This window comes from Emydura macquarii, unplaced genomic scaffold (assembly GCF_026122565.2).
Source record: "Emydura macquarii macquarii isolate MOO-44397 ecotype Brisbane River unplaced genomic scaffold, CSIRO-AGI_Emac_v2 contig_2473, whole genome shotgun sequence".
In the NCBI taxonomy this organism is placed as follows: domain Eukaryota; kingdom Metazoa; phylum Chordata; order Testudines; family Chelidae; genus Emydura; species Emydura macquarii.
In genome coordinates, this window is record NW_027132610.1 from 18,202,808 (window position 1) to 18,230,024 (window position 27,217).

At 40.6% G+C, this 27,217-nt stretch overlaps 1 protein-coding gene across 5 annotated transcripts in view; it reads right to left on the reverse strand.

The window, feature by feature from the left end:
* The window catches only part of FAM124A (family with sequence similarity 124 member A), a 71,394-nt gene that overhangs the window by 8,969 nt on the left and 35,208 nt on the right, over positions 1-27,217 (reverse strand). For 4 of the 5 annotated variants that reach the window (XM_067563075.1, XM_067563074.1, XM_067563078.1 and 1 more), the window contains one exon: positions 7,742-8,481. In XM_067563075.1, the coding sequence (XP_067419176.1) occupies positions 7,742-8,481 (740 nt within the window). Of the gene's footprint in view, positions 1-4,723; positions 5,949-7,741; positions 8,482-27,217 lie in introns of those variants that run through there. The other variant, XM_067563077.1, reaches the window with a different exon arrangement.

Sequence of the window (27,217 nt, forward strand, 5' to 3'; positions counted from 1 at the left end):
AGGTGAAATGGCCTATTAACACCCAAACCAGACAATCACTACTTTCTTGAATGAACTCATATAGGAAAATGATAAAAGACAAAAACACCACATCACCTGTGGGGGAACACTTTCCACAAAGTCATCATTCTGTAGCTGATCTATCAGTCCTCATCCTCAAAAGAAACCTGCGCAACACTTTCAAAAGACAAGCCTGGGAATTTAAATTCATAACTTTGTTAGACACAAAAAATCATGGACTGAATAGACACACGGATTTAGGATTTATTATAACAATCTATAACCCACTAACAACCCCTCGAGCTGCTCCCTCCTCCTTCCTTTCTCCCTATTACTGGAGGAATGTTAACGGGCTACTTCACCTTGACTGGTCCCTTGAAATGCGTTAACTTCTTATGCTAAACAATCTGTTCCACCTTGTATTTAGCTGTGAGGCCACGTCTACACTACAAAATTAAGTCAACCTAACTTATGTCACCATACAGCTATCGTTGTAATTACATCGCTTGTGCATGTCTACACTTTGCTCTTTGTGTTGGTGTTCAGCGTCCTCACCAGGCGCACTTGTATCGATGGTATGGTTGGTGTGGGATGTCTTCTGAAAGCCAGTAACAGTCGACGTAAACAACGCAGAGTCTACACTGACACTGAGTCAACCTAAGTACATTGACCTTGACTCTACACTGCTCGTGGAGTTGGAGTTATTAAGTCAGCATAGCGGGGCAGTTAAGTCGGTGGGAATGAAATTTAAGTGTAGACATTCCATAGTTCAGTCGACGTAAGCTGCCTTGCGTTGGCCTAACTCTGTAGTGTAGACCACCAGACCTCAGTAAGGCCAGGTCTACCCTATAAACTTACAAAAATCCAGACCCCTGAGTGAAGGCAGTTATACCAACCTAACCCCTGGTCTAGACAGTGCTATGTTGACGGGAGGGCTTCTCCTGAAGCATTTTAAGTGTAGATCTGCCCTAAGTTTTTCCAACCTTAAGAATAGCTGTGTGTAGCTCAAAAGCTTGTCTTTCTCACCACAGAAGTTGGTCCAATAAAATATTACCTCACATACCTTGTCTCGTTAATTTTCTTTTCTATTTATTCTCTAGACTTGAGAAGTCTTGTTGGTTTGTCTATGAAACCAAACAGAGAATGTGATCCACTGGTTAGAACAGAGCACTGGGAGTCAGGGTGCTTAAGTTCTGTAACCCAGCTCTGACACTGGTTAAATAAATTGGATCATATCACTCTCTCTCAATTTTGTGATCTGTAAAATGGACACAAGGCACCTTACATATCTATTAAGTGTAAGTTTTTATACTGTGTTCATCACTATTGTTTCTGAGTGCCTTAACTCACCTGGATATGTACTAGTGAGGTCTGCTTAATAATCCTTAAGTGAAAGATAATATGTATTTTAAAGGGCAAAATATTATTAATGACAAAGTGCACATAATTCAGTTTAGAGCTGAGCTGAAAAGACTGTAAAAAGTAGTATATATTGTGTTTATAAAAATAAGTTAGGTGGGCTGTTGTATAATTTTGATGGAATATATGGGCTCAAAGAGTCAAAGGTGTTAAAATGACCTTCTCACTGTCCAAGATTAAACAGGGTTAAACAAGGTTTGTGGTTTGCTATACAGAGATGTTAGTCTGCTTAGTGCCATGGCAAACACATTACTACGAATCTTTTAAACCCTTACAGAAAAGAAGGAAATAGTTCAGCATTTGAAATGTAAAATATTAAGTAAGGCTTTTATTTTGATAACATCCCTCATTCCCTTTCTCTTTAGCTGGAAAGAGTCTTTAGAAGGAAAATCCCTGGTTTGGCAGTTTCTTAGATGGCATTAAAGATGATAATAATTGTCCTATTTTGGGGAAAAAGAAGAAGTTAGTGAGATGAACTGGAGCTGTTGTTATTGCTATTGTTGTTGAAGTCCAATCTAGAAGACAAAAAGAAGACAAACACACTCAAAAGAGGAGAGAAAAGAATAGCAAATATAGAAAATGCAGCTTCTGTCTCTGGTTGACTCACACTTACAACCTCACTGCTGGAAAGACACAGGCATGGCACTTAGTCTTATTAACCACTGAGAGAGATAGCAAGCTCGTATCAGCACCAGGCTATTTAGAGCATTGCTTTTAGTTTCCTTTCTGGTCACAGGGTTTCATCAGTGTTGCATAATACATAGTCTTGGCCGGCTAAAGCAGACTCTTATTAGACAGGAGGAAAACGGAGAGGAATACGAAAGAGAAGAAATAAGGTGAAGGAAAAGGAGACATGAGGGGTGGAGGATGACAAAGTCTGACATCCCAAGTAGTGGCTGGGATTTAGCCAGAGTCAGTGGAAGGTGGTGATGTCATCAAGATCCCCCCCACCCTGACCTAGTCTGGTCAGGACATCTCTCAGGATCAGGACAACTAAGGCTGAATGGTATGATGGTAGATCCTGGGGTCCCAGGAGAAGGCACAGGTTGCAGCCATGATGGTAAAGCTCACTCCTGCCCCTTTTTTCAGTCAACCAGCATCCATTTTTTTTAAGAACTCCAAAAGGGAGTGAGGGGATGGGAAATAGCCTATCCCCTTGTTATTTTGTTTACTAATTAGGCCTAATTCCCAACACACCAATATTGATTAATTGATTTTCAATCCCACACTTTTCTTGTTTACCAGGCATGATTATAACACAGTCCTTGAGTTATGTTAGTAGGCCTCTTTGTTTGGACTAATTCAATCTGTCTGTCTCCCTTTTGCACCTTTTCCCATCTACATTTATTGTTATAAGTTATTGTGACATTTTATAAACTTTCACTCACTTTTTACAGCTAAGGTCACAATTATAGTAAATTTGTAATCCCGATTATCACAACAGGAATCTTGTGACATAATACATGTACACTGGCTTTTTTCTGACGGTGTGTTATGTTTAAAATGATATTTGATATGTTGATATGCAGTTAAAGGTAATTTTCTATCTAACAAGATAGAAAAGAGGTTGACTCTCTCTCTTGCTCATTCGGTGTGAAGGACAGAATGGCTGAAAGATGAGGTCACTTCCTGTTTTACTTAGCTTCCAAGACCTCAGTTTAGGATTGTGTTTCTGCTAAAACCATCACTGACACAAGAGCAGAGATTCTTTAACTGGAGGACACGGAAAGTGTTCTGGGGGTGTGTGAGAAGCTTTAGAAAAAAAAAATAACTTGCCACTCTTACTTCTCTGTTGCTGCTGGCAGAGCTGGTGTTCAGCCAGCAGCCACCGCTCTCCACTCTGCCTTCAGAGCTGGGACCTGGCCAGCAGTCCCTGCTCTCTGCTCTGCCTTCAGAGCTGGGTGGCCAGAGAGCGGCGGCGGCTGCTGGCTGGGCGCCCAGCTCCAAAGGTAGTGCTGCTGCCAGCAGCAGCGGAAAAGAGTGACATGGAATGGCACTGCCATCCTTACTTCTGCGCTGCTGTTGGTGGTGGAGCTGTCTTGAGAGCTGGATGCCCAGCCAACAGCTGCCGTTCTCCACGAGTTTATAGGAGAGGGAGGGTGTAAACTATTACCATCACAAAGAAGGGGTGCACAATCAAATAAGTTTGAGAACCACTGCACTAGAGAACCCACAAACATCTAAGGCAGAAAAGGCAGAGTATATCTTGCAGGAGAAAAATTGAGGACAAGATTTTTTAAAATAGGAGGCAAAACGTAGGTTCTTAAATTTATAATTAGGGATATGTTTATACAAACAGTCTGCTGTTTTCAGCAACATGTCCTCTGCATGCCTATCACAACATGTGGTGTCTCTCATCCAGTGCACTAGATGCCTCAATACAAACTATGTGGGTGAATCCAGACAATCACTATGCTCTCCAATGAACTCACACAGAAAAACAATAAAAGATGGGTGAACACTTTTGACAAAACAATTGCTCCATATCTGACCTCTCAGTCCTCATCCTCAAAGGAAACCTGCACAAAAGATGAGGCCAGAAGCTTAAATTATTAACTTCGCTAGACACGAAAAATCTTATTGAACACATTGGATTTTTGGCTTATTACAACAATCTGTAACCAACAGAGCACTTCATCTTGAATGGTCCCTTGAAATATGTGTTAATTATTTATGCTAAGCAATCTGTTTCCCCTTGTACTTAGCTGTGATGCTCGGAGTATCTTTCCCAAACCTGAAGAAGAGCTCTGTGTAGCTCAAATGCTTGTCTTTCTCACCAACAGAAGTTGGTCCAATAAAAGATATTACCTCACCCACCTTGTGTCTCTAATTTTCAGCAACATTAAGAAATTAAAGAAAACTTCTGTAAAGGCTATTCTTTTTTTCCTTCCAGTCAACATCCCTCCTTTCCTTTGATTGTTCACCAAATTTGTTCTATGCACTTGTACCATTAATTTAAGATGTCTCATAACTTTTCTTTAATTGCCATCCTTTGTTTTGTTCTGCAGAAGTCCCGCCTCCCTATTTTTTTGGGTCTATTTTTGGCTATTTTCTTTTATACCTTCTTTGCTTTCTAATTAGTTTGTTCCCCTCTCTTCCCTTTTTATTTGTTCTTTTACCTGCAATTGCTCAGACTTTTAAAATGGAAACACACTCTACTATTTAGCTCGAAGTGTTTGTAGCTATACTGGTTTTGAAGAACACAGGCAAGATAGATAAAAGCAAACCTTTCACTAGATTAAGATATAAATTGACATATACAAGTTTTTTATCCCTTTCTATACAGTACAACTTATTTGTTGATATCCATTTAGCTCAATAACCTTAATTCGTCTTGTCTTTAAATATTTTGTAAAGTAAATATTTATCAGGAACATCCAGAATGCCTTCATTTACATAGGTGGAATACATCTGCACTCACAGATTTACTGCTGGGAGTTAATTGTCAAGAATGTCAATGTATTTACTGAACTACTACATACATTGTAGAAATTTAACATACAAAAATCATGACAGAACCAATACTGATCATAAACTTAGTCTTGTTCATAGTAACTCCAACAACAGATGTCCTTCAGTTGGACTAAATCAAGCTGTTGGAGTTAATTTGAGGAAGCAGACAAATTGAAGATGCCACAACAAAACATTTTTGGGGGTGTCTGAGTTTTGTTTACAAGCAAAGGAAGTAAAGTCTATTATATCAAATGCCAGACTCATCCATTAATCATTTTTTTTCTAAGATCCTTGATAATTAAATTTGCAGAATGGGTTAAGAGGATGAAGCAATCTTATTGGTTGGCAGGAGTTCCAACCCATGTAAGCATACCATAAAAAACAAAGGTCACATCTTGTTAGCCAAATTGCTGAAGTATATTCAAATCTCAATCACATTAAATACTTTTTTTATTACTCTGAAATATAGATTTTTTTATTGGTGGGTATAAGTGATAATTTTGGTGTGCAGAGATAATCAATCAAAAGCATTCTGTTTATTAATAATACAAACCTATATGCAAACTGAAAAATATTGAAATGTCAATATTTTGATACTGACATTTTTATGAGATGTGAAAATGACTACTGATACTGTGGCAGTAGCCCTGGAACGTTTAAACCCTTGTACAGTACCCTAAGCACAGACATTACAATTCTTTTCTCATTCAGTGTCATTGTGCTGTGAATTACTTTAGCTGGAGGAGTCACTATTAAAAACTGGATATCAGAGAGAATTTCAGTGTTCAAGAGATTAGTAATGGGACATGGAGCCTTTAAAAAAGCACTAAGTGGAAATGATCACAAGTGGTTACCATGTCAAGATGGTTCGTGGCTGTTTGGAAATGAACTGGTTATCCCGGCCCAGTGAGTATCCAGTCCACATCACAAGAACCATTCCAACAACTGAAATCAGTGGCAGTCTCAGCAGAGAGGCCAAGGACTGGATGGTCAGGGAGAGTGAACTGCCTTCCCAGCCGTACATGCAGTCAGACTCGAGGCACTTCTGTGGGGCAGTGCAGTTGCCATGATCCTGCCTGTGGAGCAAGGCATAGAGTTACCACATAGGTGGGATCTGCAACAGTGATGAACATGGTGTGCTGATCTTGCCAGTGTGGAGAGCTATGGGCACACCGCTGCCACATTGCAAGAGTGGCCTGTGCACACCCAGTTCTGCAGAAGTGCGCAAATGACAGAAGGAGGTACGGGTACTCAGCAAGTTCAGGTGGAACTCCCCACAGTTGTCAGCATCCTGAGCTCCAGGAAGCAAACGATCAAACCTGTAATGCCTGTTCTGTAGATAAAGGACTTCAGTAGCAAGCATTTATTTTATAAAGAAAATTCACTGTAAAAAAATCCCACTTTCTAATTGGAATGATTAAATTCTTCTAAATGTAAGTAAGGTTCTAACGCTCCCTGATGCACATACTTAGCTCTACTAACATTAATAGCATCTGCATTTAGGGTATGAACTACCCCTTTGATTTTTAAAAATAAAATGAAAAGGAATAGCAGGTGTGGGCTATTTTTTATTGAATAGAAATATAATCAGAAAATATTTAAGAATAAAAGATTAAGCTTCAAGAAACCCCTTTAGTGAAGCAGTGGCTTTGAGACATATGGTTAAGCAAAAAACCACAATGTACATGAATGTAATTGTGAAGAAACATGCCTCTGTTCAAGCTATTGTACATATCTTGATGAAGAGCACAGTTTTTGAAAGGCTGGTATGTGTTATTCTATTTAACTCATTAGCACACACTGAAGTGAATCTGAGCAGCCTTAGATACTGCATGGTACTGTAGCTTTTATGACTTTCCCTCCTATTGAGCAAACTCTCCTTAGAATTTGTCTTTGTCTATGTACACACTGACAGCAGCAAATTTGCTGCCGTCAGATCGATTTTTCCGGATCAACTGAGCGGCAGTGAAGACCTCACTCAATCGATCCGGAAGTCAATCTAATAAAACCACTTCCCCAAAAAGCATAGCACTACATCGGCAGGAACGCATTTCCCATCGATGCAGCGCAGTGGAGACGGCGTGCTAAAGGGAAGTTATGAAGTTGACGAGAGTCATGCAACATACGCAGAGTAGCTTGCGTAACTCCCGCTGACTGCCGCCGAATTTTGCTGGCAGTGTAGACTTGCCTTTTGAGTACATGCAGTTTGAGATAAGATTGAGACATAAGCCTGTAGGGAGCATGTCACCTAAACAGCTCAGGTTACTTCTCTGCTTCTTTCTCCTGGGACTCATAGCTATTTTGTAGAACAGGAAGAGAGAAGAGAAGAGAAGAGAAGAGAAGAGGAAGAGATTCCTGGACTATCTATTGAGGTGCAGTTGGTCACATTTCTTTTAATACATATGTAAGAAAATAATTTGTACATCAAGAAATCTGTTTACCTCTAATAAAAAGCTAGTAACTAATAGCTATTTTATAAAACTGTGTGGTCTCGGTACTCATGTTTCCTATCAAAACTGCAAAAACTTGCACCTTGAACCTATCAGTTCACAGTTTGGACTGAATTCTAAACTAACTTTCCCTTGTCTACAACTGGCTCATCTCAATCTCTTCTTTGTCTAACTTGGGGTTTAGCAATATCTGACCATCACAGTATCACTTACAGCTGTACCAATTTTTATACTTTTTACATCCATGAAGATTTTATAAGCTCTTTTTTTAGCAGTATTTTCTTGGGTCTGCTTATCAGGATATTGTTATGGAAGCACCGCTCTTTATTTGCTGTTCTAGGACAAATTAGCATTCTTATACAAATTACCAAATATGTTTCTGTTTCATCACATACAAAATTAGGGAGGTTAGAGAATACCTGCAAAAGGATCTTATTCCCATCATGGTCTTCCGTTTGCCACCTGCCATCACTGATTGGGCTACAAGGGTTGGGCAAGAGAGGAACAAGCTGTCCAACGTCTTCTACTCGGAATTCCACCACCGCTGACTCTGTAGGGGTTGGAATCTGGCCCTTAGGGAGTCTTTTTAAGGAGAACTGAATGTCTATATCCATGTTAGAATAGATAGGGAAGACACAAAAGTCTGCCTTTTTCTGACACACTGGTCTTTTCAGGATTAACTGGTACAGTTTCATAATGTCAACAAAGTTTTCATTCCTGCAGTATATGGCAAAGCGGATAATTTCTCTCCCATAATGCACTGGTCGGATGGCCCACAAAGGAGTCCCCTGGGCCAAAGTGAAGAAGTCCTGACTGCATGGCATGTAAGGAAGGAATTTGCCATGCACTCGTTCTGTATGGTGGTAATGCCACGGTGGTCTCTGAAAGGTTTCATGGAGCTGTAAGATTGGTTCTTCTCCATATTCCTCCTGCAGAAACAGAATGACTGCAAGGGCTGGCTGAGAAATAGCAGCCTTACCAGACTTCCTGTACTTCCTCGAGACCCGTCTTTCTGACACTCGGAATAACTGGAGGTCTGGATGGATCCATGCTAGCAGTTTATCAATGGCTTGCTGGAGAACTTGGGATTCACCAGGGTCTGCGATGACATGCATACTAACAAGGAAAGGGTCCTGATTGTCTTCCACAGAAAGTTCACCTAAAAACAAAATCTGGATTAGGTTTTAAAAATTATTCAGTAATTCCTTGTATTGTGTAGTGATTTATGTATTTCTTGAAGGAGAAATAAACCACTGTAACTGACAGAATGGTGTATCAATATCAAGCTCGCCTACAATAGTCAGTAATATCTAGACATAAATATAGCCATAAAGAAAAGAACCTAAGAGTTAGAAAATAAGCTAGTGTTTATCAGGACAGCATACTGCAATTATTTATACTACCCAAAATGAACTAGGCACTGTACATTCCTATGTAGAAAAGACAGTTCCTGTCCCAAAGAGCTTACAGCCTGAAAGACAAAAACTGATAAAGAATTGGGGAAAGTGATACAACCAACAAACAAAATGGTCAGGATCAAAACTGACGTCTAGCTTGTTCCTCCCATGTTTTTGTTTTAATTTGTGCACCTGGCTTTGTGCATGGAATTTACACAATGGAATTCTATTCTATCACTTTGACATTAGCGTTTCCCACCAAGTTAGATTATTCAAGGGGCTGAAGGCAAAAATCAGAAGATTTTATATGCTTAGTAAAGATGTACCTGCTTAGAAATAGGAAGCAGCACAAATATTGTATTCAAAAGCTGAACGTCATTCAGGCAAATATTGTTATCCCTCAAATGCATGAGGGAATCTCTATGATGTTGTCCCTGAAATCTCCCAGAAAACATAGACGAGGATAGGGCTGATACCAAGTGACGGCTGGTCGGCAGGCAGTGGAGAAATAGTCAATTTCGCTCTGTTGAAGTTGTGTGTGAAGAAAGGTGTGTGTAAGCAGAGATCCCAGACAACTTAATAAATAACTTGGCTAATCTAGCTATTTAGTTGAAATGGTTTCATTTGGTACTCTGAAATTGCCTATATGAATGAGACAGAAATCTAGGCATGATGCCTAAATATGTTAGATTGACCAAGGAAGGGTTCCCTAAGCTGCTAATTGTGTGGATCACATTGTAATAGCAAGATTGTCGCATGGACTGTCTCCCCTCCTACTGTGTGAACTCCTTCCCCTCAGACTGGCAATATAAAAATCCCTGTGATACCTAAGCATGGAAAAGCAATATTAGGAAAGTATTTAATGTATATTTAGTTGTCTTAGCAGCCAGAAACAGGGAGAACAGATATGATCAGTTATCTCTCCACAGACCACAAGTAAGTGCCCCATGCACCACGATTTAGGGACCACTGAAATAACTGGGGTGTACTGCATATACCAAATGTGCATTAACCTACAGGAGATTTGGACAAGACAAGCTGGTGATCAGAAATATAGGGGAAGCAAAGTTCTCATGTATCTGCCATGAAATGGGAGATGACTATGTCAAATGGCTAATGGAAGAGAACAGTAACCTAAAGCAAATTAATCATTGTTCATCCTAACATAGAAGGGCTCTCCTGAAGAAAATATTGCAAGTGATGTTGCTCCAAGGTATCCATTGCTGATGTCCTTCTAGAGGGTAGGAAAAATGGCTCTGAAACAAGAAATGGGAATGGGGACAGAAGGGGAAAGAAATCTAATAAAACCAAAATGAAAATAATGTGGATTAGTTATACAATCACACTTTTTCTAAGAGCAGAATGCAAGACGTTCAAATCTGTTCTCCCGCCATTTCCTTTGACAGCATTTATGTAACAAAGACTGTAGCACGGGACAAGCTGATATTTATGCAAATAGATGGCTACAGCTTTGTAAGAAGCCTGGGCACAATGGCGTGAAGCAAAGAGCGATCGTTCCTGTGGGCTGCTTATTTTGCATAAAATAAATCATTGAGCATGGCCTTTCTGCCCTCTTGTCTCTCAGTGTGGTGTAGGGGGTGCAGAATGGTCTAAAGTATTTTTCAAAAGCCAAGCTTTGTGAGAACCAGTATTAGCATTAGTATTCCAAAGCTATCACCAAATGCGTCCATCAGCACAAGATACTAAAACAAACAGCCTCAGAGGACCACCAGAGTACAGCACAAAACCATCATTAGGAGCTAAAGATACGTATGCACCAGAGAAAATCATCTTTTGTTGAACTAGAAGAAACCAAGAACAAGACCAAAGGGGAAAGAGTGTAACTAATCAAAGCTGAAAGAGCTTCAGTACCCACTTTACATTAGTTGGGATAGTTCTATTGCAGTACTGCGCCTATCTTTATACCTGCTAAAGACAGCTTTTTCATTAAGATGAGAAAAATGTAAACAGGAATAAGAGGCGAGGAGTTTAACGAAACCTCCCCATAGCTACATAGTTACATGGTGTGAACTGCTTCTGCGCTATTAGCAAGGCTCTCTACTTCAGTTTGCACTTGTCAAAAACGAGGCAGGATGGAATGCCACAGCTTCTCAAGTTAGTAGAATTCAATTTGTCCTCTGGCAAATTGCCACAGAAGCAAATTAAAGTTCTGCATATATATTAGGCTCTCTGTTCAACTGATTAAATCCACCAAAAACAAAATGCTGAAACATTTATTTGAACATGAACTGTATAGTTCTCATAACTGTTCTATTCACTCCCCCCCCCATAGTACACGGGCATTGTTTTCTTTTGGGGTGGCAGAAATATTAAAATGACTAAAAGGGAAATATTAAGATTAAAATCATATTTATATATATTTTAAACTTTCGTGTCAACTTGTGTTACTGCCATCAGCTGGAAGACTTAAAACTGAAATACGATAGTGAACCGAGAGCTTGAGTCCAAAGGGGATTGAGCACCCTCAATGCCCATTAGCTTCAACGGGAGTTCAGGGTGCTCAGCATACTGCAGAACTGGGTCCTGAATTTTTCTTTTTCCGCGTGGACAGCTTGATGTTCTGTTGCTGTTTGCTTTGTTTAAACTACGGACGTTGGTTTACTTCCTGGGCAGAGAAAGGGGAGGTCTCATAATGCCAAGGCAGCAGTCCAATCTTCCCTATCTTCTTTCATCAGATATTACAAGTATATTGGGTGAGGATTTTTCAGCTGGAATGATTTTTCTGACAGAAAATGCAGTTTCCATGAAATCAAAATATTCTATAGAAAATTTTTGTTTTGCTGAAAATTTTTGATTTTTCCATCAGGGAAATTGAAATTAAATGTTTTTATTTGGGGTCAGTTCAACATGAATATTCATATCGTATTTTTTAAACTAACCCCGGTTTTTTCATTGAGAGTCAGGTCAATGAAACATTAAACTGCATTTTCCTATTAACTTAATATTAATTTAATTCTGGGTCCCATTCTCTCCTATGGGCTGGGCTCCCTGGAGAAGTAGGCATCCCATAAAGTTAAGTGTTGATTTCACTCATGAGAGTCATATGATTCTGGGTGCAATATTGACACTTTGCTAGTGTGTTACTTGAAAGATAGACAGTAAGGCACAGAAAGAAAAGTTAGTTTATCAACAAATTGCATCACGTAATGGACCACAGTGAGAGAAGTGGTTAGTTCTGGGCCCCATTATCATTATCCTTTGACAAATCACACCTACTGATCAAGCAAGCAAGAGGGGATCACAGCAATAGATACACCAGCTCCACCTTCTCTCTCTCCAGGTTAGTGGCAGCTGACAAATGAAATGTAAGCAGTGAGCAGTAATCGGTTTCTCAACATACTGCCTACTTCGCATACTGCCTCCATTTATTTCAAAGGATGCTTGGGAGCAAGGAGAAGTGGATGCGATGCTCATTACAACCTGCACAATATGCAGTCTCTTTTGTCAGTCCTTCTCACCAAATTTCCTCAATAAAGAGTATGGTTTCTGCCACTAACAGAAGCAGGTGATGGTGCCATGGTGGAATTTCACCTTGTACACCCTAGGGTGGCTGTATAGGCAATTCGTAGCTAAGAGTTTTACGTGCAGCTCAGGATGGACTGTCTGCATCTGCAGAGCCTCCTGTGATAGAGAATCTGTGTGACTTTCTATGGTCATTTCAGAATAAAATAAAGGTGGTGAGTCAAAATGACACTGATATCTAACAAATCATGCCACTCAAATACCTGCTGGAGATTAAACATTTCTTCATGATCCATTAATATGAGCTGGCAGATGACAAGCTGCCATAGTCCTTGGTGCACAGGATTCAGTCAACACTGCAGAGTCCGTACTGGTAAAAATCACATTTAATACCCACCTACGCATTTGCATGTGTACATGCTTGTTTTGAGGTGAGTGACATTCTTAACCCTGTTGTATTTCTGATGTTGGCAGGGGTGGAATAATTGCAACTTTTGGGATACGCCACAATGTCAGATTCTGCTCCCCAGGAGGTCCCTACTGCAGCCACATCTTCATGCTTCCAAGTCTGGCCTTTTCCCTCTCTCTACAGGGCTAAAGCTCTCCCCACAAACCCCACACTAGTAAGGAAGAGGTTAAAAAGCTGCTTTGGGTCCTTTTGACCCCACCTCAACACAACTGCAAAGCATTCATGGCTTGGATGAGGTGCTCAAAAGGAGAACAGACAAGCTCAGTATGGCAGCAGGAGGAAAGCTAACTTAGATTCACAAATTCCAAGGCCAGAAGGGACAACTATGATCATCTAGTCTGACCTCCTGTGTAGCACAGGTCACAGAACTTCCCCAAAATAATTCCGAGGGCAGTGATTCCCAACCAGGGGTACTTAGAGGTCTTCTAGGGGTATGTCAACTCATCTAGGTATTTGCCTAGTTTTACAACAGGCTACATAAATAGCACTAGCGAAGTCAGTACAAACTAAAATTTCATGCAGACAATGACTTGTTTATAATGCTCTATATACTATATACTGAAGTATAAGTACAATATTTATATTCCAATTGATTCATTTTATAATGATATGGCAACAATGAGAAAGTCAGCAATTTTTCAGTGATAGTGGGCTCTGACACTTTTGTATTTTTATGTCTGGTTTTGTAAGCAAAGTAGTTTTTAAGCGGGGTGAAACTTGGGGGTACGCAAGACAAATCAGACTCCTGAAAGGGGCACAATAGTCTGGAAAAGTTGAGAGTCAGTATCCTAGAGCATATCCTCCACTCTCAGCTCTTCGGAAGGAGCAGTGCAGGAGGGCCAGCTGCCTCAGGCTGTGATGACTACACCAAACCCACAGAGGAAAGACTCACACCACGCAGAAGGTCTGAGACTTTACCTTTGATTTCAGTTTTTAACATCTTTACTTTGTGCACTGAGAAAGAGGGGACAGGTAGGAAGCAAACCAGGGATGCACCAGTACAGCACTTTTGGTCGCAGGACTTAGCTGTCTGTTCCTGGGCCCTGGTTGGAACCCGATAGAGATGGGCCTGGGCTCCCCTCCAGCCCCTAATATCACCCTCATCCTTTATACCCCACTCCTTCTGGTCGTTACACCATCTTGTTGCATCTTGTCTTAACTTAGACTGTAAACTCCACAGGGCAAGGACTATGTTTTTTACTTGTTGTCTTCATAGCACAATGAAGCTCTGATCCTCACTGGGGCCTCTGGGCCCTACAGTAATACACAGAAAAAGTAAGAATAAAAATATGGGGTGGGAACTTGTGCTCTTGCACTGTGGCAGAAGGTGGGCAGTCAAAGTATTTTGTAGCCCCCTCCCCAGTGCACACTTCCTTGTTGATGTGCGCTTCCATCTCCTTCTCCACCTGAAGCAGAGTCGAGGATGCTTCATATGCACTGTGACCTGCTACTTCAGTTCTTACACCTGAGACAACGGGCTCTCTCCCATTCCCTAGTGCAACGAATCACCATCTTCAAGCCTGCTGCTCTCCCCGCCCAGACAGCCACACCTCCCTTGGTATCCTCCATGACAATGTGTTGCTGCTGCACACCTGTGCTGCCAACTACGAGTGTTAAAAAAATCCTGGAGTCAGGTCCCCGCAGAATATGAGATTAGCTTAAAGACCATGAGATTTAAATAAATACATAAATATGGGTTCTTTTTATTTGTCTCCTTATTTCTCCTTTAGGGTGTACAGGGTGCACAAGCATGAGGGCTAGAAACTTACTTAAAACGAAAAAACAAAAAAAAAACAACCAGAGGATTCTGGTAAATTCACAAGGCTCCAGCGGCTGGGGCTATAAGAAAAACAATTAACTCAAAATTCACAATAAAATTCAGAGAGCTAGCAACACTACCTCTGAGGTAACACTATTTGCTTCCCCCTGCACCATTATGCTTACACTACTTGTTGGCCTTAGGCCGAACTTCAGGATAATGGTTCTCAAGGTGTCTTGATAAACTCGTGGTATTCATCTTCTGCTCACCTGTTGCTCAGACGTGGAGGAGGGAAAGCATGTTGCACATGTGCGTGCATACCCTTTTACACTACACAACAAACCCAAATTAGGGGCATGTCTCATTCTGACTGGCGACACTAATTTTCCAACCTCTTTCAACATCCTATACATCCTCATCCCTCCCTTCACAGCTCATCTCTGTCTCCACTAGACATAAATGAACGGTGAACTGCAAAATCATAGAACTCACAGACAGCGTCTACACTTTCACAAAGAATCCCCATCAATGGGAGGTTGAGGGATTCTGAGTTTCTGCAAATGTTAAATGTTTAAATTCAGAGCTTGCAAGTCACGCTGGTGCAAAAGTTAATGGAAAGCTATGTAAACTGGAATCATGAAAGCTACCATAGGGGACGGTAATGGACTTTAGAGCTTTTCACCCCTAGGCTGCTGGTTTGAATCTGCCCAAGTCAGTAATGACTGAAGTTTGCTAAAATGTGAGGATGGTTTAGGAGTCTCATCCAGTTTCACTGGTGCCCGTATCACAGAACTCAGAAAAAACACATACACAATCTACACACACTCTCCTGTGCAGAGCTTGATGTCCAGGTTCCATAACTACAGAGTGGTCTCTTTATCAAGACAGGCTGTTTCAGACTGTCCTCCAGATGTTGGGTTGGACACTCTTTCACCACATGAGTTACTGTCTGCTATGTTTCCCCACAGATACAGAATGTGGAGGAAACCAGCCCAGACTACTGCATGGTTGTGATAATTCTGGTCCAGCCAGCAACTAGCCTGTTCAGTCTGGTCCAGGATCTACAATCAAGTGGACAGGGAGGCAGGTGCAGCAATGGATTCCTGAATTTAGTTGGTGGGCTAGACCCTCTTGCCTACTGATACTTCCACTCTGTAAGGACATAATTTTTGGCTACCTGGAGATGCTGATCATCCATGTATGGTAAAGGACCAGCAGCTCTTTTGTCTCGGAGTGCATGAGCTGCGTAACAAAGGGGTGTTGAGAGCTCAGCCATGGTGCCACATCCCAGATCACAGGAATGGGATTCATCCTCTGAATATGAGCAGACCTCTGAGTTGGTGCTGCATGTTGTTGCCTATCTGAGACTGGGGCGTAGTCAACTGGAGATGTAATAGTAATAATGGTTTCATCTGGTGCAGCTGACTTAAGCAAACAGACTTAACAGTAACATCTCATTGACAGTCTGGCAGAGCTGTGTGTGCCAACACATACAGACTGCAGGTTTGTGTGTAGTTCAAACAGCCACTAATAATATGAGTGACCATACTCAGCTCCAGGTCAACAAGCTGAGTGTGGTGGCTGCACCAGCAGACTGCAGAGCCATATTTAGCTGGAGCAAATACCAGTGCCAATACAGAAGTACAAAGGACCACAGGGTTTGCTCTGCAGGAGGTTCCTAATAGTTTTCATATCAGAGTGGTAGGGAAGAGAGCTTCATTTTCAGATGTTCCAGGTGAAGCCATGTGTCAGGCTAGGGTAGAGTTTTACTCCCAAATGTCTGACAACTCAATGGAAAGGCAGTGGACACCCTTGGACATGGATCAAGATGGGTTGATTGGCAAAATGACTATTTAAAAGGCAAGTAATTGCCATTGTCACAACTTGCTCTAATTGGTGACTTTGTTAGCAGTCTGTCCACAAAAGCCAAGAATTAGAATAACAGAATCATAGAATCATAGGACTGGAAGAGACCTCGAGAGGTCATCTAGTCCAGTCCCCAGCATTTACGGCAGGACTAAGTATTATCCAAATCATCCCTGATACATGTTTGTATAACATGCTATAAAAAATCTCCAAGGATGGAGAGTCCACAACCTCCATAGGCAATTTATTCCAGTGCTTAATCACCCTGACAGTTAGGAAGCTTCTCTTAATGTCCAACCTAAACTGCCCTTGTCACAATATAAGCCCATGGCTTCTTGTCCTATCCTCAAAGGTTAAGGAAAACAATTTTTCTTCCTCCTCCTTGTAACAATCTTGTATGTATTTGAAAACTGTTATCATGCCCCCCTCAGTCTTCTCCAGACTAAACAAACCCAATGTTCTCAATCTTTCCTCTTAGGTCATGTTTCTAGACTTTTAATCATGTTTGTTGCTCTTCTCTGGACTTTCTCCAATTTGTTCATATCTTTCCTGAAATGTGATGCCCAGAACTGGAACAGTTGAGGCCTAATCAGCACAGAGTAGAGCAGAAGAATTACTTTATGTGTCTTGCTTACCACACTCCTACATCCCAGAATGACGTTTGCTTGTTGCAACAGTGTTACACTGTTGACTCATATTTAGCTTGTTGTCTACTATAACCTCCAAATCCCTTTCCGCAGCACTCCTTCCTAGGGAGTCATTTCCCATTTTGCATGTGTGCAACAGATTGTTCCTTCCTAAATGGAGTACTGTGCATTTGTCCTTATCGAATTTCATCCTATTGACTTCAGACCATTTCTCCAATTTGTCCAGATCATTTTGAATTTTAATCTTATTCTCCAAAACACTTGCAACCCCTCCCAGATTGGTATCATCCACAAACTTTATAAGTGTACTTTCTATGCCATTATCTAAATCATTGATGAAGATATTGAACAGAACTGGAGCCAGAACTGATCCCTGCGGAACCCCACTCCATATGTCCTTCCAGCTTTACTGTGAACCACTGATAGTTACTCTCTGGGAATGGTTTTCCAACCAGTTACGCACCCACCTTATAGTGGCTCCATCTAGGCTGTATTTCCCTAGTTTGTTTATGAGAAGGTCATGCAAGACAGTATCAAAAGCCTTACAAAAGATAAAATATGTCACATCTACCACCTCCTCCCATCCACAGGGGCTTGTTGCCCTGCCAAAGAAAGCTAACAGGTTGGTTTGACACAATTTGCTCTTGACAAATCTATGCTGACTGTTACTTATCACCTTATTATCTTCTAGGTGTTTGCAAATTGATTGCTTAATTATTTGCTCCATTATCTTTCCAGGGATTGAAGTTAAGATGAGTGGTCTGTAATTCCCCGGGCTGTTCTTATTCCCCTTTTTATAGATTGGCACTATATTGGCCCTTTTCCAGTCATCTGGAATCTCTCCCATCTTCCATGAGTTTTAAAAGATAATCACTAATGACTCAGATATCTCCTCAGTCAGCTCCTTGAGTATCTAGGATGTATTTCATCAGGTCCTAGTGACTTGAAGACCTCTAACTTGTCTAAGTACGTTTTAACTTGTTCTTTCCCTATTTTAGCCTCATATCCTACCTCATTTTCACTGGCATTCACTATGTTAGACATCCATTCACTACAAACCTTTTTGGCGAAAACTGAAACAAAAAGGTCATTTTGCACTTCTGCCATTTCCACATTTTGTGTTATTGTTTCCCTCCCACCCTTGTCTCTTTCTCTCTCTCCATCTAGGTACTTAAATGACCCCATCACCTCTTGAGAGGGCAGTTCCCATGTGAGAGCTGAAGCAGTTCTAGTGTTGCTGCTGAGGCAGGTTGGAGAAGCACAACCGGGAATTTGCCCTGCCCACCCGGCATCATATACCAGCTTTGTGGAGAAACAGGAGAGCTGTCAATTCAGCATGTTTCATAAACACTGAAATCACACAAGCGCAAAGAGAGAGACTTAGTAATCAAACAGATCATGTTTATGCAACCTTTTTCACACTGGTGAACAGTTGCTCACATAATTAGTCCCAATGAGTTCAATGGGACTACTTGTGTGAGTAATTCCACATCAACATTAATGATCTGGAAGATGGGGTAGATTGCACCCTCAGGAAGTTTGCAGATGATATTAAGATGGGGGGAGTGGTAGATACCCTGGAAGGTAGGGATAGGATACAGAAGGACCTAAACAAACTGGAGGATTGGGCCAAAAGAAATCTAATAAGGTTCAACAAAGAAAAGTGCAGAGTCCTCCACTTAGGAAGGAAGAATCCCATGCACAGCTATAGACTGGGGACCGACGAGCTAGGTAGCAGTTCTGCAGAAAAGGACCTGGGGGTAACAGTGGATAAAAAGCTGGATATGAGTCAGCAGTGTGCCCTGGTTGTCAAGAAGGCTAATAGCATATTGGGCTGCATTAGGAGGAGCGTTGCCAGCAGGTCACGGGAAGTGATTATTCCCCTCTATTAGGCATTGGTAAGGCCGCATTTAGAATATTGTGTCCAGTTTTGGGCCCCCCACTACAAAAAGGATGTGGACAAGTTGGAGAGAGTACAGCAGTGGGCAACAAAAATGATTAGGGGGTTGGAGCACAGGACTTATGAGGAGAGGCTAAGGAAACTAGGCTTGTTTAGTCTGCAAAAGAGAAGAATGAGGGGGGATTTGATAGCAGCCTTTAACTACCTGAAAGGGGGTTCCAGAGAGGATGGGGCTAGGCTGTTCTCAGTGGTGGCAGATGACAGAACAAGGAGCAACGGTCTCAAGTTGCAGTTGGGGAGGTCTAGGTTGGACATTAGGAAAAAGTTTTTCACTAGGAGGGTGGTGAAGCACTGGAATGGGTTACCTAGGGAGGTGGTGGAATCTCCATCTTTAGAGGTTTTTAAGATGAGGCTTGACAAAGCCCTGGCTGGGATGATATAGCTGAGATTAGTCCTGTTTTGAGCAGGGGGTTGGACTGGATGACCTCCTGAGGTCCCTTCCAACTGTAATATTCTATGATTCTATGAACATGAGTAACAGTGGAACTATTAGGCTTTAAAATAGCAGCTTGTCTTACTTCTAAAGTTAAGGGCTTACCAAAAATATAGAGAAGTCTGTTAATTAAGTAGTAATTTATCATTAGTATATTGTTTTGATTATTATGTAACATATTTAGTTTAGAATTGAATAGAATTGCACCATTTTTAGTGGGAATAAATGCTCTTAAAGTTTAAAGACAATGAAGTCTGGATTCTGACCAACTACAGATTTCCACTTTAGAAGATTTAAGGTTAGCAAAAATATAAGTCCCTTCCAGTCATAACATTTTTCCAAATAAAAATATGAATTGCTATACTTGGCAGAAACCTAGGATACTGATCTTTGTTATATTTCAATTCTCTATTTCAAGTTTGCAAGGTATACTAATTCAGCAAAAAATCCATTAATAATCTCCCAATAAAGTCAAAACTGTACAATTTATGTGTGCTTTCAAAATGCATCGAAAGAGTAATTCAAAGTTCTTTTACTCTTTCCTTCAGTTTTTTGATTTAATATATGTGTTGTACTTTACTAAAATCTTGTTCACAAGTAAAACAGAGTTTATCAAAAGTATGGTTTAAAAAAGGACAGAAAGTACAATGCCTTTTAAAAAATAGTTTGGAGCTGCGCACACTTACACCATTGCGCCATTTGCTAAATCTGTACACTGCACAATGTAATCTAATTCGCTGAGACATGGTCATATGCCAGCAAATACGTTTGTGCTAAGGCCTGTATAGGTAATCAATGGTTTGTGCACAAAAAACAACCAACTACTCCGAAGGAAAACCATTCTGGGGCACATAAACTTCTCAGCTAATAGGATTGTGCCATGCAATAGACACATACGCACCTTAGCTGATGGAAAAGGAAAGCAGTAAGGGAAAGCATGCTTTGTGACTAAAGGGCCTATTTCTGATTGCATACTGATGGAAATTGGGAGCCACTCCAATTATTCCAATGGAATTAAAATCTAAGAAATGCCCCAATTTTGCCATACATTGTGTAGGGACAGATGCCAGTGACTATCTAGAGTCCTATTAAAGTCAACTGCACAGGAGTCTGCCCGTGCACAATGCATTGCAAGAACAGGCACCAAGTGAGATCTGAACCAGGTCTTTATGTTCTTAAGGGGGATGTAATGGGGATGGCACCCACTTCTTGCGAGTGCCCCCTTGCCAGGTGTGCGTGCCTGTACTCTCTTAGTCTGCGGTGACCTCTGTCAGTGGTTTCGCAGCCCTCTGGCTGAGTCACACACACACACTCTGTATGTGAAACAAAACAGACCCCTTCTGAGGTATGCAGTTCAACAGAGGCCTATCCCAGTATCCCTCCATTGGTATCTCAGTAGCCTTCCATGAGCTCAGTCTTTAAGTAGTCCCAACTCTGGAATGGGGCCATACCCCCAGGGTTTCCTGTCTTCGCCTGCTCTGGGCCTTTCTAGTCCCAGTTCTCCAGCTGGGCCATCAAACCATCTGATCCCCTTCCAGTAGTGTTTCACAGTTCAATAGTCAGCCCTTTCCCTGGTCCTTCTCAAATCCCTGCCTCAGGATTTAAACCACTTCCCTAGGGGCTAGTGGGGAAGACCTGGGCCTGCCCACAACTCCAGGTTCCAGCCCACGGACCCTATGAATAGCAGCCACGTGCTGCTGCATCCCCTTTAACTAGTCACTATGCTGCTACAGTTTCTTGGGCCACTTCCTCATGGTTGCAGCACCTTTACAAATGCTTCACCCTTACCGTACGGCTAAAGTCTTTTACTCAGGCCTGGCAGCCAGCCAAGAGCTCTCTTTGCTCTCCTGGTCCCTGCCAGCAACTGATCTGTTCATGATCCTGCCGCTCCTTCAGCCAGCCAGGATCCCAGTTCTCACTCCTCCAGCTTCAGACAGTGACTGACTGACTCTAGGCTAGCCCTGCAGCTCCTTTTATGTGAGCCTGCTGGGCCCTGATTGACTGCTCCTTGCAGCCTCTAATTGGATGCTCTCTGCAGCCTCTCTTATTGGCTTCTCCTGCAGTCACTCTAGGCAGCCTGGAGAACTTCTCTACTGCTCCTTTCTGGGACAGGGTGTGGTAGGACCCTGAGGTCTCCAGCCGGGGGGGGCCTGTGGGCTGAACAGACGCTGTTACAGGGGAAATCCAAAAAATTGTACATGTTTATCACATATTTATTAATTCTATTTCAGCTAATATCCTGGGTGACAATTCAAGACAGGAAGGCCTTCCCTGTTTACAAAGTGAAGTTATTTTATAGCTTAATTCCTAAAAGACTCTAGTTGCTGTCCTGGAAACATTTGATGAATATAAATATACACTCTATGCAATTTGCAAGCATTACTCTTGAAAAACCAGTAATATATTTTTTAAAAATCGAATATTACATTTCTAAAATAATCATTAATTCAGCTATAAATTTAAGTCTTTTTCCTGTTTCTATTCAAGAATGGATAATTTATTTTAAAATGTTTAAAACACTAACTGGTTTTGAGAGTCTAAAAAAATGTCTTGCTGTCAGAAACAATGACAAAATAAGGGAACTTGGCTAAATCAGACTGAATACACAGAATATTCAAACAAAATGAAATCCCACATTGCTCTGTTTTTAATAGTGGTGGTACTGAATACATTTACTTCATCATCTATGCGGAATCAAGTTATTTTGAACAGTAATTACATTTTAATTAATTTTTAAATCAAATGAGTTAGACCAGATAACTCAGATACAACAAAGGACAAGGGAAGAAATGGTAAGTTAGCAGCTGAAATTTGTTTAAATTTCATTTATATACACTATTACTTTATCTCTGTTTCAGTTAACCCATCTATAAAAAGCCCAGAGGAGCAAGGGTATGTGCTGTAAGGATTAATCTTGCTAATGTTTATAAAATGCTACACACATACCAAGTATTATTATTTCCCAAACCCTAATACTAAGTAAATTCTAGATGTCCCAAAAATGGTGTAATACAAGAGAAATCCTTAAAGGACAGTAAAAATCTCCTAATAGCAATAGTTAATATTTTTACATAATAGGACAACATTGAATATATTAAATTACAAGACATCCAAAGATAGTTAACAAGAATTCTATGAGGATGAGAAATCTGATGAATATATAGCCTGAAAGGGCAGAACGGCAAATAACTTACTTCTGAGATACAGTTTTACATGCAGTTGAAGATGGACACTCTGAATATACAGAGTGGTGCATAGATAGAGAATATGTGTGCCTTCCAATGGCCATTTCTGGATAAAATAGATGTGGTAAATTGAAATGAGATTGATACGTAACAAATCATGCCACTTGTTTGCCTGATGTAAATAAAAGATTTCTCCATGATCCATTAATATGAGCAGGCAAATGATAAGGTGACATCGTCCTTGGTGTACAGCATTCAGTCAACATTGCAGAGTCAATATTATTAAAAACCTTATTATTAAAACCGCCTGCGTTGTGCAGGAGGTCAGACTAGATGGTCATAATGGTCCCTTCTGACCTTAAAGTCTATGAGTCTTTGAGTCAATGAGTACCCTACTACATGGAAAGAAGAATGCAAGTGGAAATAATAAAATTATTTCTTATTCCCATAAACAAGATTGAATTGATACAGTGGTAGGTTATGTAAGTGCTTTCTCTGACCTAATTAATTTCTCCTTCTAAACAACAATACAATTTTTTACTGTTGCCTTTACAGACAAGTCAAAGTTTCTACATATACCTCTCACCCAGAAAGGAGTGTATGGCCTGATTTCAGTAGTTCTGAACATTCAGAAATTCCACTGAACTCAATGGATGCTGCAGAAGCTTAGCACCTTAAAAGAATCAGTCACAAAAATCCAACATCCTTGCCTTTAGCATGTTGGTTACAGGGCAAATATATTACAAAGCTCCTAGAAATTACAGATGAAAAAGGACTTATTCAAGTCCACTCATCTGCAAGGGCAAACTATGCTCCCAACAGAAAATGTACCAGGTATTAAACGTGTACTTGTGCACTTGTGTATTCCAACTGCGATATGGGAGGTTTGTCATTTTATACAGCTTGTGCAAACATACATGAACACAATTTATTGGAGCAAACAGGATTTCCAGAATTTGACACATACATACCTTGTCTTCACTTGTAAAAAAAAAGGTGTTATCTTAAATCAAGTTTGTGAACTGGGGGGTCAAATCCTAGTGATAACAAGGCAGTTTTAGTTTTCACATGTGAGGAGGTCGAGGTAAAGCATATACCCCTAACAGCCTTTAACTGGACCTGCTAGCTCGTGTGGAAACTACAGACTGCCTTGTCTTCACTAGATTTTACCTTGAGTTATTTAACTCAAGTTAAGAACATACCATTTATTCCTAATGAATACACTGCCATGTAGGTCAACCAACAGAAAACACCAGGAGAGAGGAAGTATGGTACTACAGCGATGAGTGCAACAGAAAAGCCTGTAACTAATGAGATCATCAGATTGGAATAAGCACTTACACTACCTATAAAAAAAACGAGAGTTTTGTAGCACTTTAAAGACTAACAAAATTAATTTCTGCAGGCATAAGCTTTCGTGGGCTGTAACCCACTTTGTCAGATGTAAGGAATAGAAATCAGATTGGGGGTGTATATATATAGTGACACCATCACAGGTCCTAACCACATCAGCCACACCATAAGAAGCTCATTCACCTGCACATCTACTAAAGTAATATATGCCATCATGTGCCAACAATGCCCCTCTGCCATGTACATTGGCCAAACCGGACTGTCACTATGCAAAAGAATAAATGGACACAAATCAGACATAAAAAATGGTAACATCCATAAACCAGTAGGAGAGCACTTCAACCTCCCAGGACACTCTGTGGCTGATTTGAAAGTTGCTATACTTCTACAAAAAAACTTCAAAAACAGACTTCAAAGAGAAACTGCAGAATTGGAACTCATCTGGAAACTTGACACAATCAAACTGGGTCTAAATAGGGACTTGGAATGGTTCTCTCATTACAAGAAGTAATTATCACTGTTCACACATTCTCACCTCCTAATCAATGGTTGTGAATAGGCCTCAACTACTCTAACTGAAAGAACTTTGCTTATACATAACTTCTCCATTGTTGTTCCTTAACCTTAGATGTATATATATACCCCCAATCTGATTTCTGTTCCTTACATCTGATGAAGTGGGTTACAGCCCACGAAAGCTTATGCTTGCAGAAATTAAATTTGTTAGTCTTTCAAGTGCTACAGAACTCTCGTTTTTTTGGCTGTATACAGACTAACACGGCTACCCCTCTGGAACTTTACACTACCTATGTAACTCAGGCCAGTCCCCCAACCCCCATCCTCCTCAGCTCTTATCTTCCTCTAAATAAGAAATGACTGAAAAGAAATTAATGTAAGACCTTCAGCATACTGACTGATATGTATTTATATGTGCTCAGATCAGTGGAATACTTCAGAACATTTATTGCAATCAAGCACAGTATAAAAAGTAACAATCCACATGAAGAACATGAACATATATGTAGGTTCCGCTCTCTTGATGCACGGGGTGCGATGCATGTACGTCATATATATATGGGATCAATAAACATCTCTCTCTTTAATGTAGACTTCAAGACTACTTTGGGAAACTAACTTCAGAAAGCTGGCATTGTCAAACACTGAACAAAATGGAAACTATCTTAAGAATCTCTATTTTCAGAGACCTTCTGTCACTGGCACATTATAGCAAGCAGCTCTGCCCATTTTATTATAAATAGTGCATGTGGGGGAGCAGTTAGCATGGGACCAGGTTTCCCTTCCTTGCTTCACTTCTCGGCTTTAACCATTTGGACAGATGTCACAATCTTTTAAAATCATTTTCAGCATAATTTCAGCTGAGCTTGGATTTTCAAGGAAGACCTTTTCTGTAACTCTTAATTCAATGACAATCCTTTTACCAACTTACTTGCAGTATTTTGAAAACTGCAACAATGACACTTTCATATAAGAAAACATAATCTAGGAGACTTAAGTATCCAACTTTCTTCTGCAAGACATTGTTAGCATCTTTCTTGCTGTAACATTAGAGTGGCATTCAGCACCCTTACTGTAGTTAGGAGTTTATCAAGGTTTCTTACAAGCCAAACTTTGATTGTTGGCGAGGAAGAGGAGCAATTTTCTTACTTGTTTCTGATTTACAGCATGGGTCCTCAATGTGGAGGCTGCAAAAAAGCACAGGGGGTGGATCACAATCATCCTTCCATTCTTTATGGTTAGACGGGAGGAGAGCCTCACCAGCTTTTTTCTGTTATAACGTGGGGTTAGGATACAGAAAAGCAGGAAACAATATACAACTTATGACGCTCTCTCAGGGTGCCCAGGACTTGTTACTCCCCTATCTCCAGCAAGAGGAAGACTTGCTGGTGCTTAACTGAGTGTCAACTCCCTGACACCACTAGTCTGTTAGCCACTCAAACAATCTGCTCAAACCTTACTTTGCCCTGTAGGATAACAATAGGTGTATCCAAGCTCCCAAGCTCCTCTGAAAGCATCCCCTACAGCAGTGACTCTCAACCTTTCTAAACTACTATACCCCTTTCAGGAGTCTGATTTATCTTGCGTACCCCCAAGTTTCACCTCACTTAAAAACTGCTTGCTTACAAAATCAGACATAAAAATTCAAAACTGTCACAGCACACTATTACTGAAAAATTGCTGACTTTCTCATTTTTACCATATCATTATAAAATAAATCAATTGAAATATAAATATTGTACTTACATTTCAGTGTATAGTATATAGAGCAGTTTACACAAGTAGTTGTCTGTATGAAATTATAGTTTGTACTGACTTTGCTAGTGCTTTTTTTTATAGCCTGTTGTAAAACAAGGCAAATATCTAGATGAGTTGATATACCCCCTGGAAGACCTCTGCGTACCCCTAGGGGTACATGTATCCTTGGGTGAGAACCACTGCCATACAGTGTCCAGTCCTTAACCACTGGACAGACACAGAAATTACCAGACAAGCTGTTTCAAGAGAAACAATGCACACACAGCTTGTTTGGGTCAACTGAGGTTCATCTCTAATATAACATCACAGCACTGAGGTACATTTATAGTGAAAACAATCATAAATGCATTACCAAAAGCTAAGATTAAAGAGACAGTGAATAAGGATAATGGAAACAGTAATGGATACATGGAGAATAAAATCATAAAATCCAAAGCTGGGTCTACATTAATCAATGGTTACCTTTCCTATATATTAAAGATTTTCCCACAAGGATTCAGTCTTCTGCAGAGCTAGCTGGTTTTCTGGCAAACCAGGATTCAAGCAGTCATGAACAGCCCCTGCTTTCATGTTTCCTTATGTTACATTTATATTCTTCAACGTTCATACCTCCACCAGGGTTTAGTCTCCAGTGTCTTCCCATCCCCCTGTTTACTCTGTATGCAGATTTGGCTTCCACTGTGTTGGCTCACAATGCTTAATTTACATAGCCAACAGCAATACAGATGAATCAATTTCCTTTGCCTGGCAAAACCTGTTTGACAGCTCTGCTTGGGACACACTCTCCAAAACTTATTTTCAGTACATACACACAACTCCTTAAATACCATCCATCCATACATCTCGCAACAATCATGAGGTTCAGTATGACACAAGTTTTTATTAGATACCTCACTTGACCCTCTCTGGATAAAATATTATGAAAGCAAAGTATTGGGTGTAGTGAGTTTGTCAGGCGTGTCAAGAGTTACTGTTACAGAACAAGTGATCTTTTTGCCTGTTGGCACTGAGGAGTTCTTAGGGGCCACACAGTCATCAAAGTATGAGATATTTAAACAAAACATTGGTG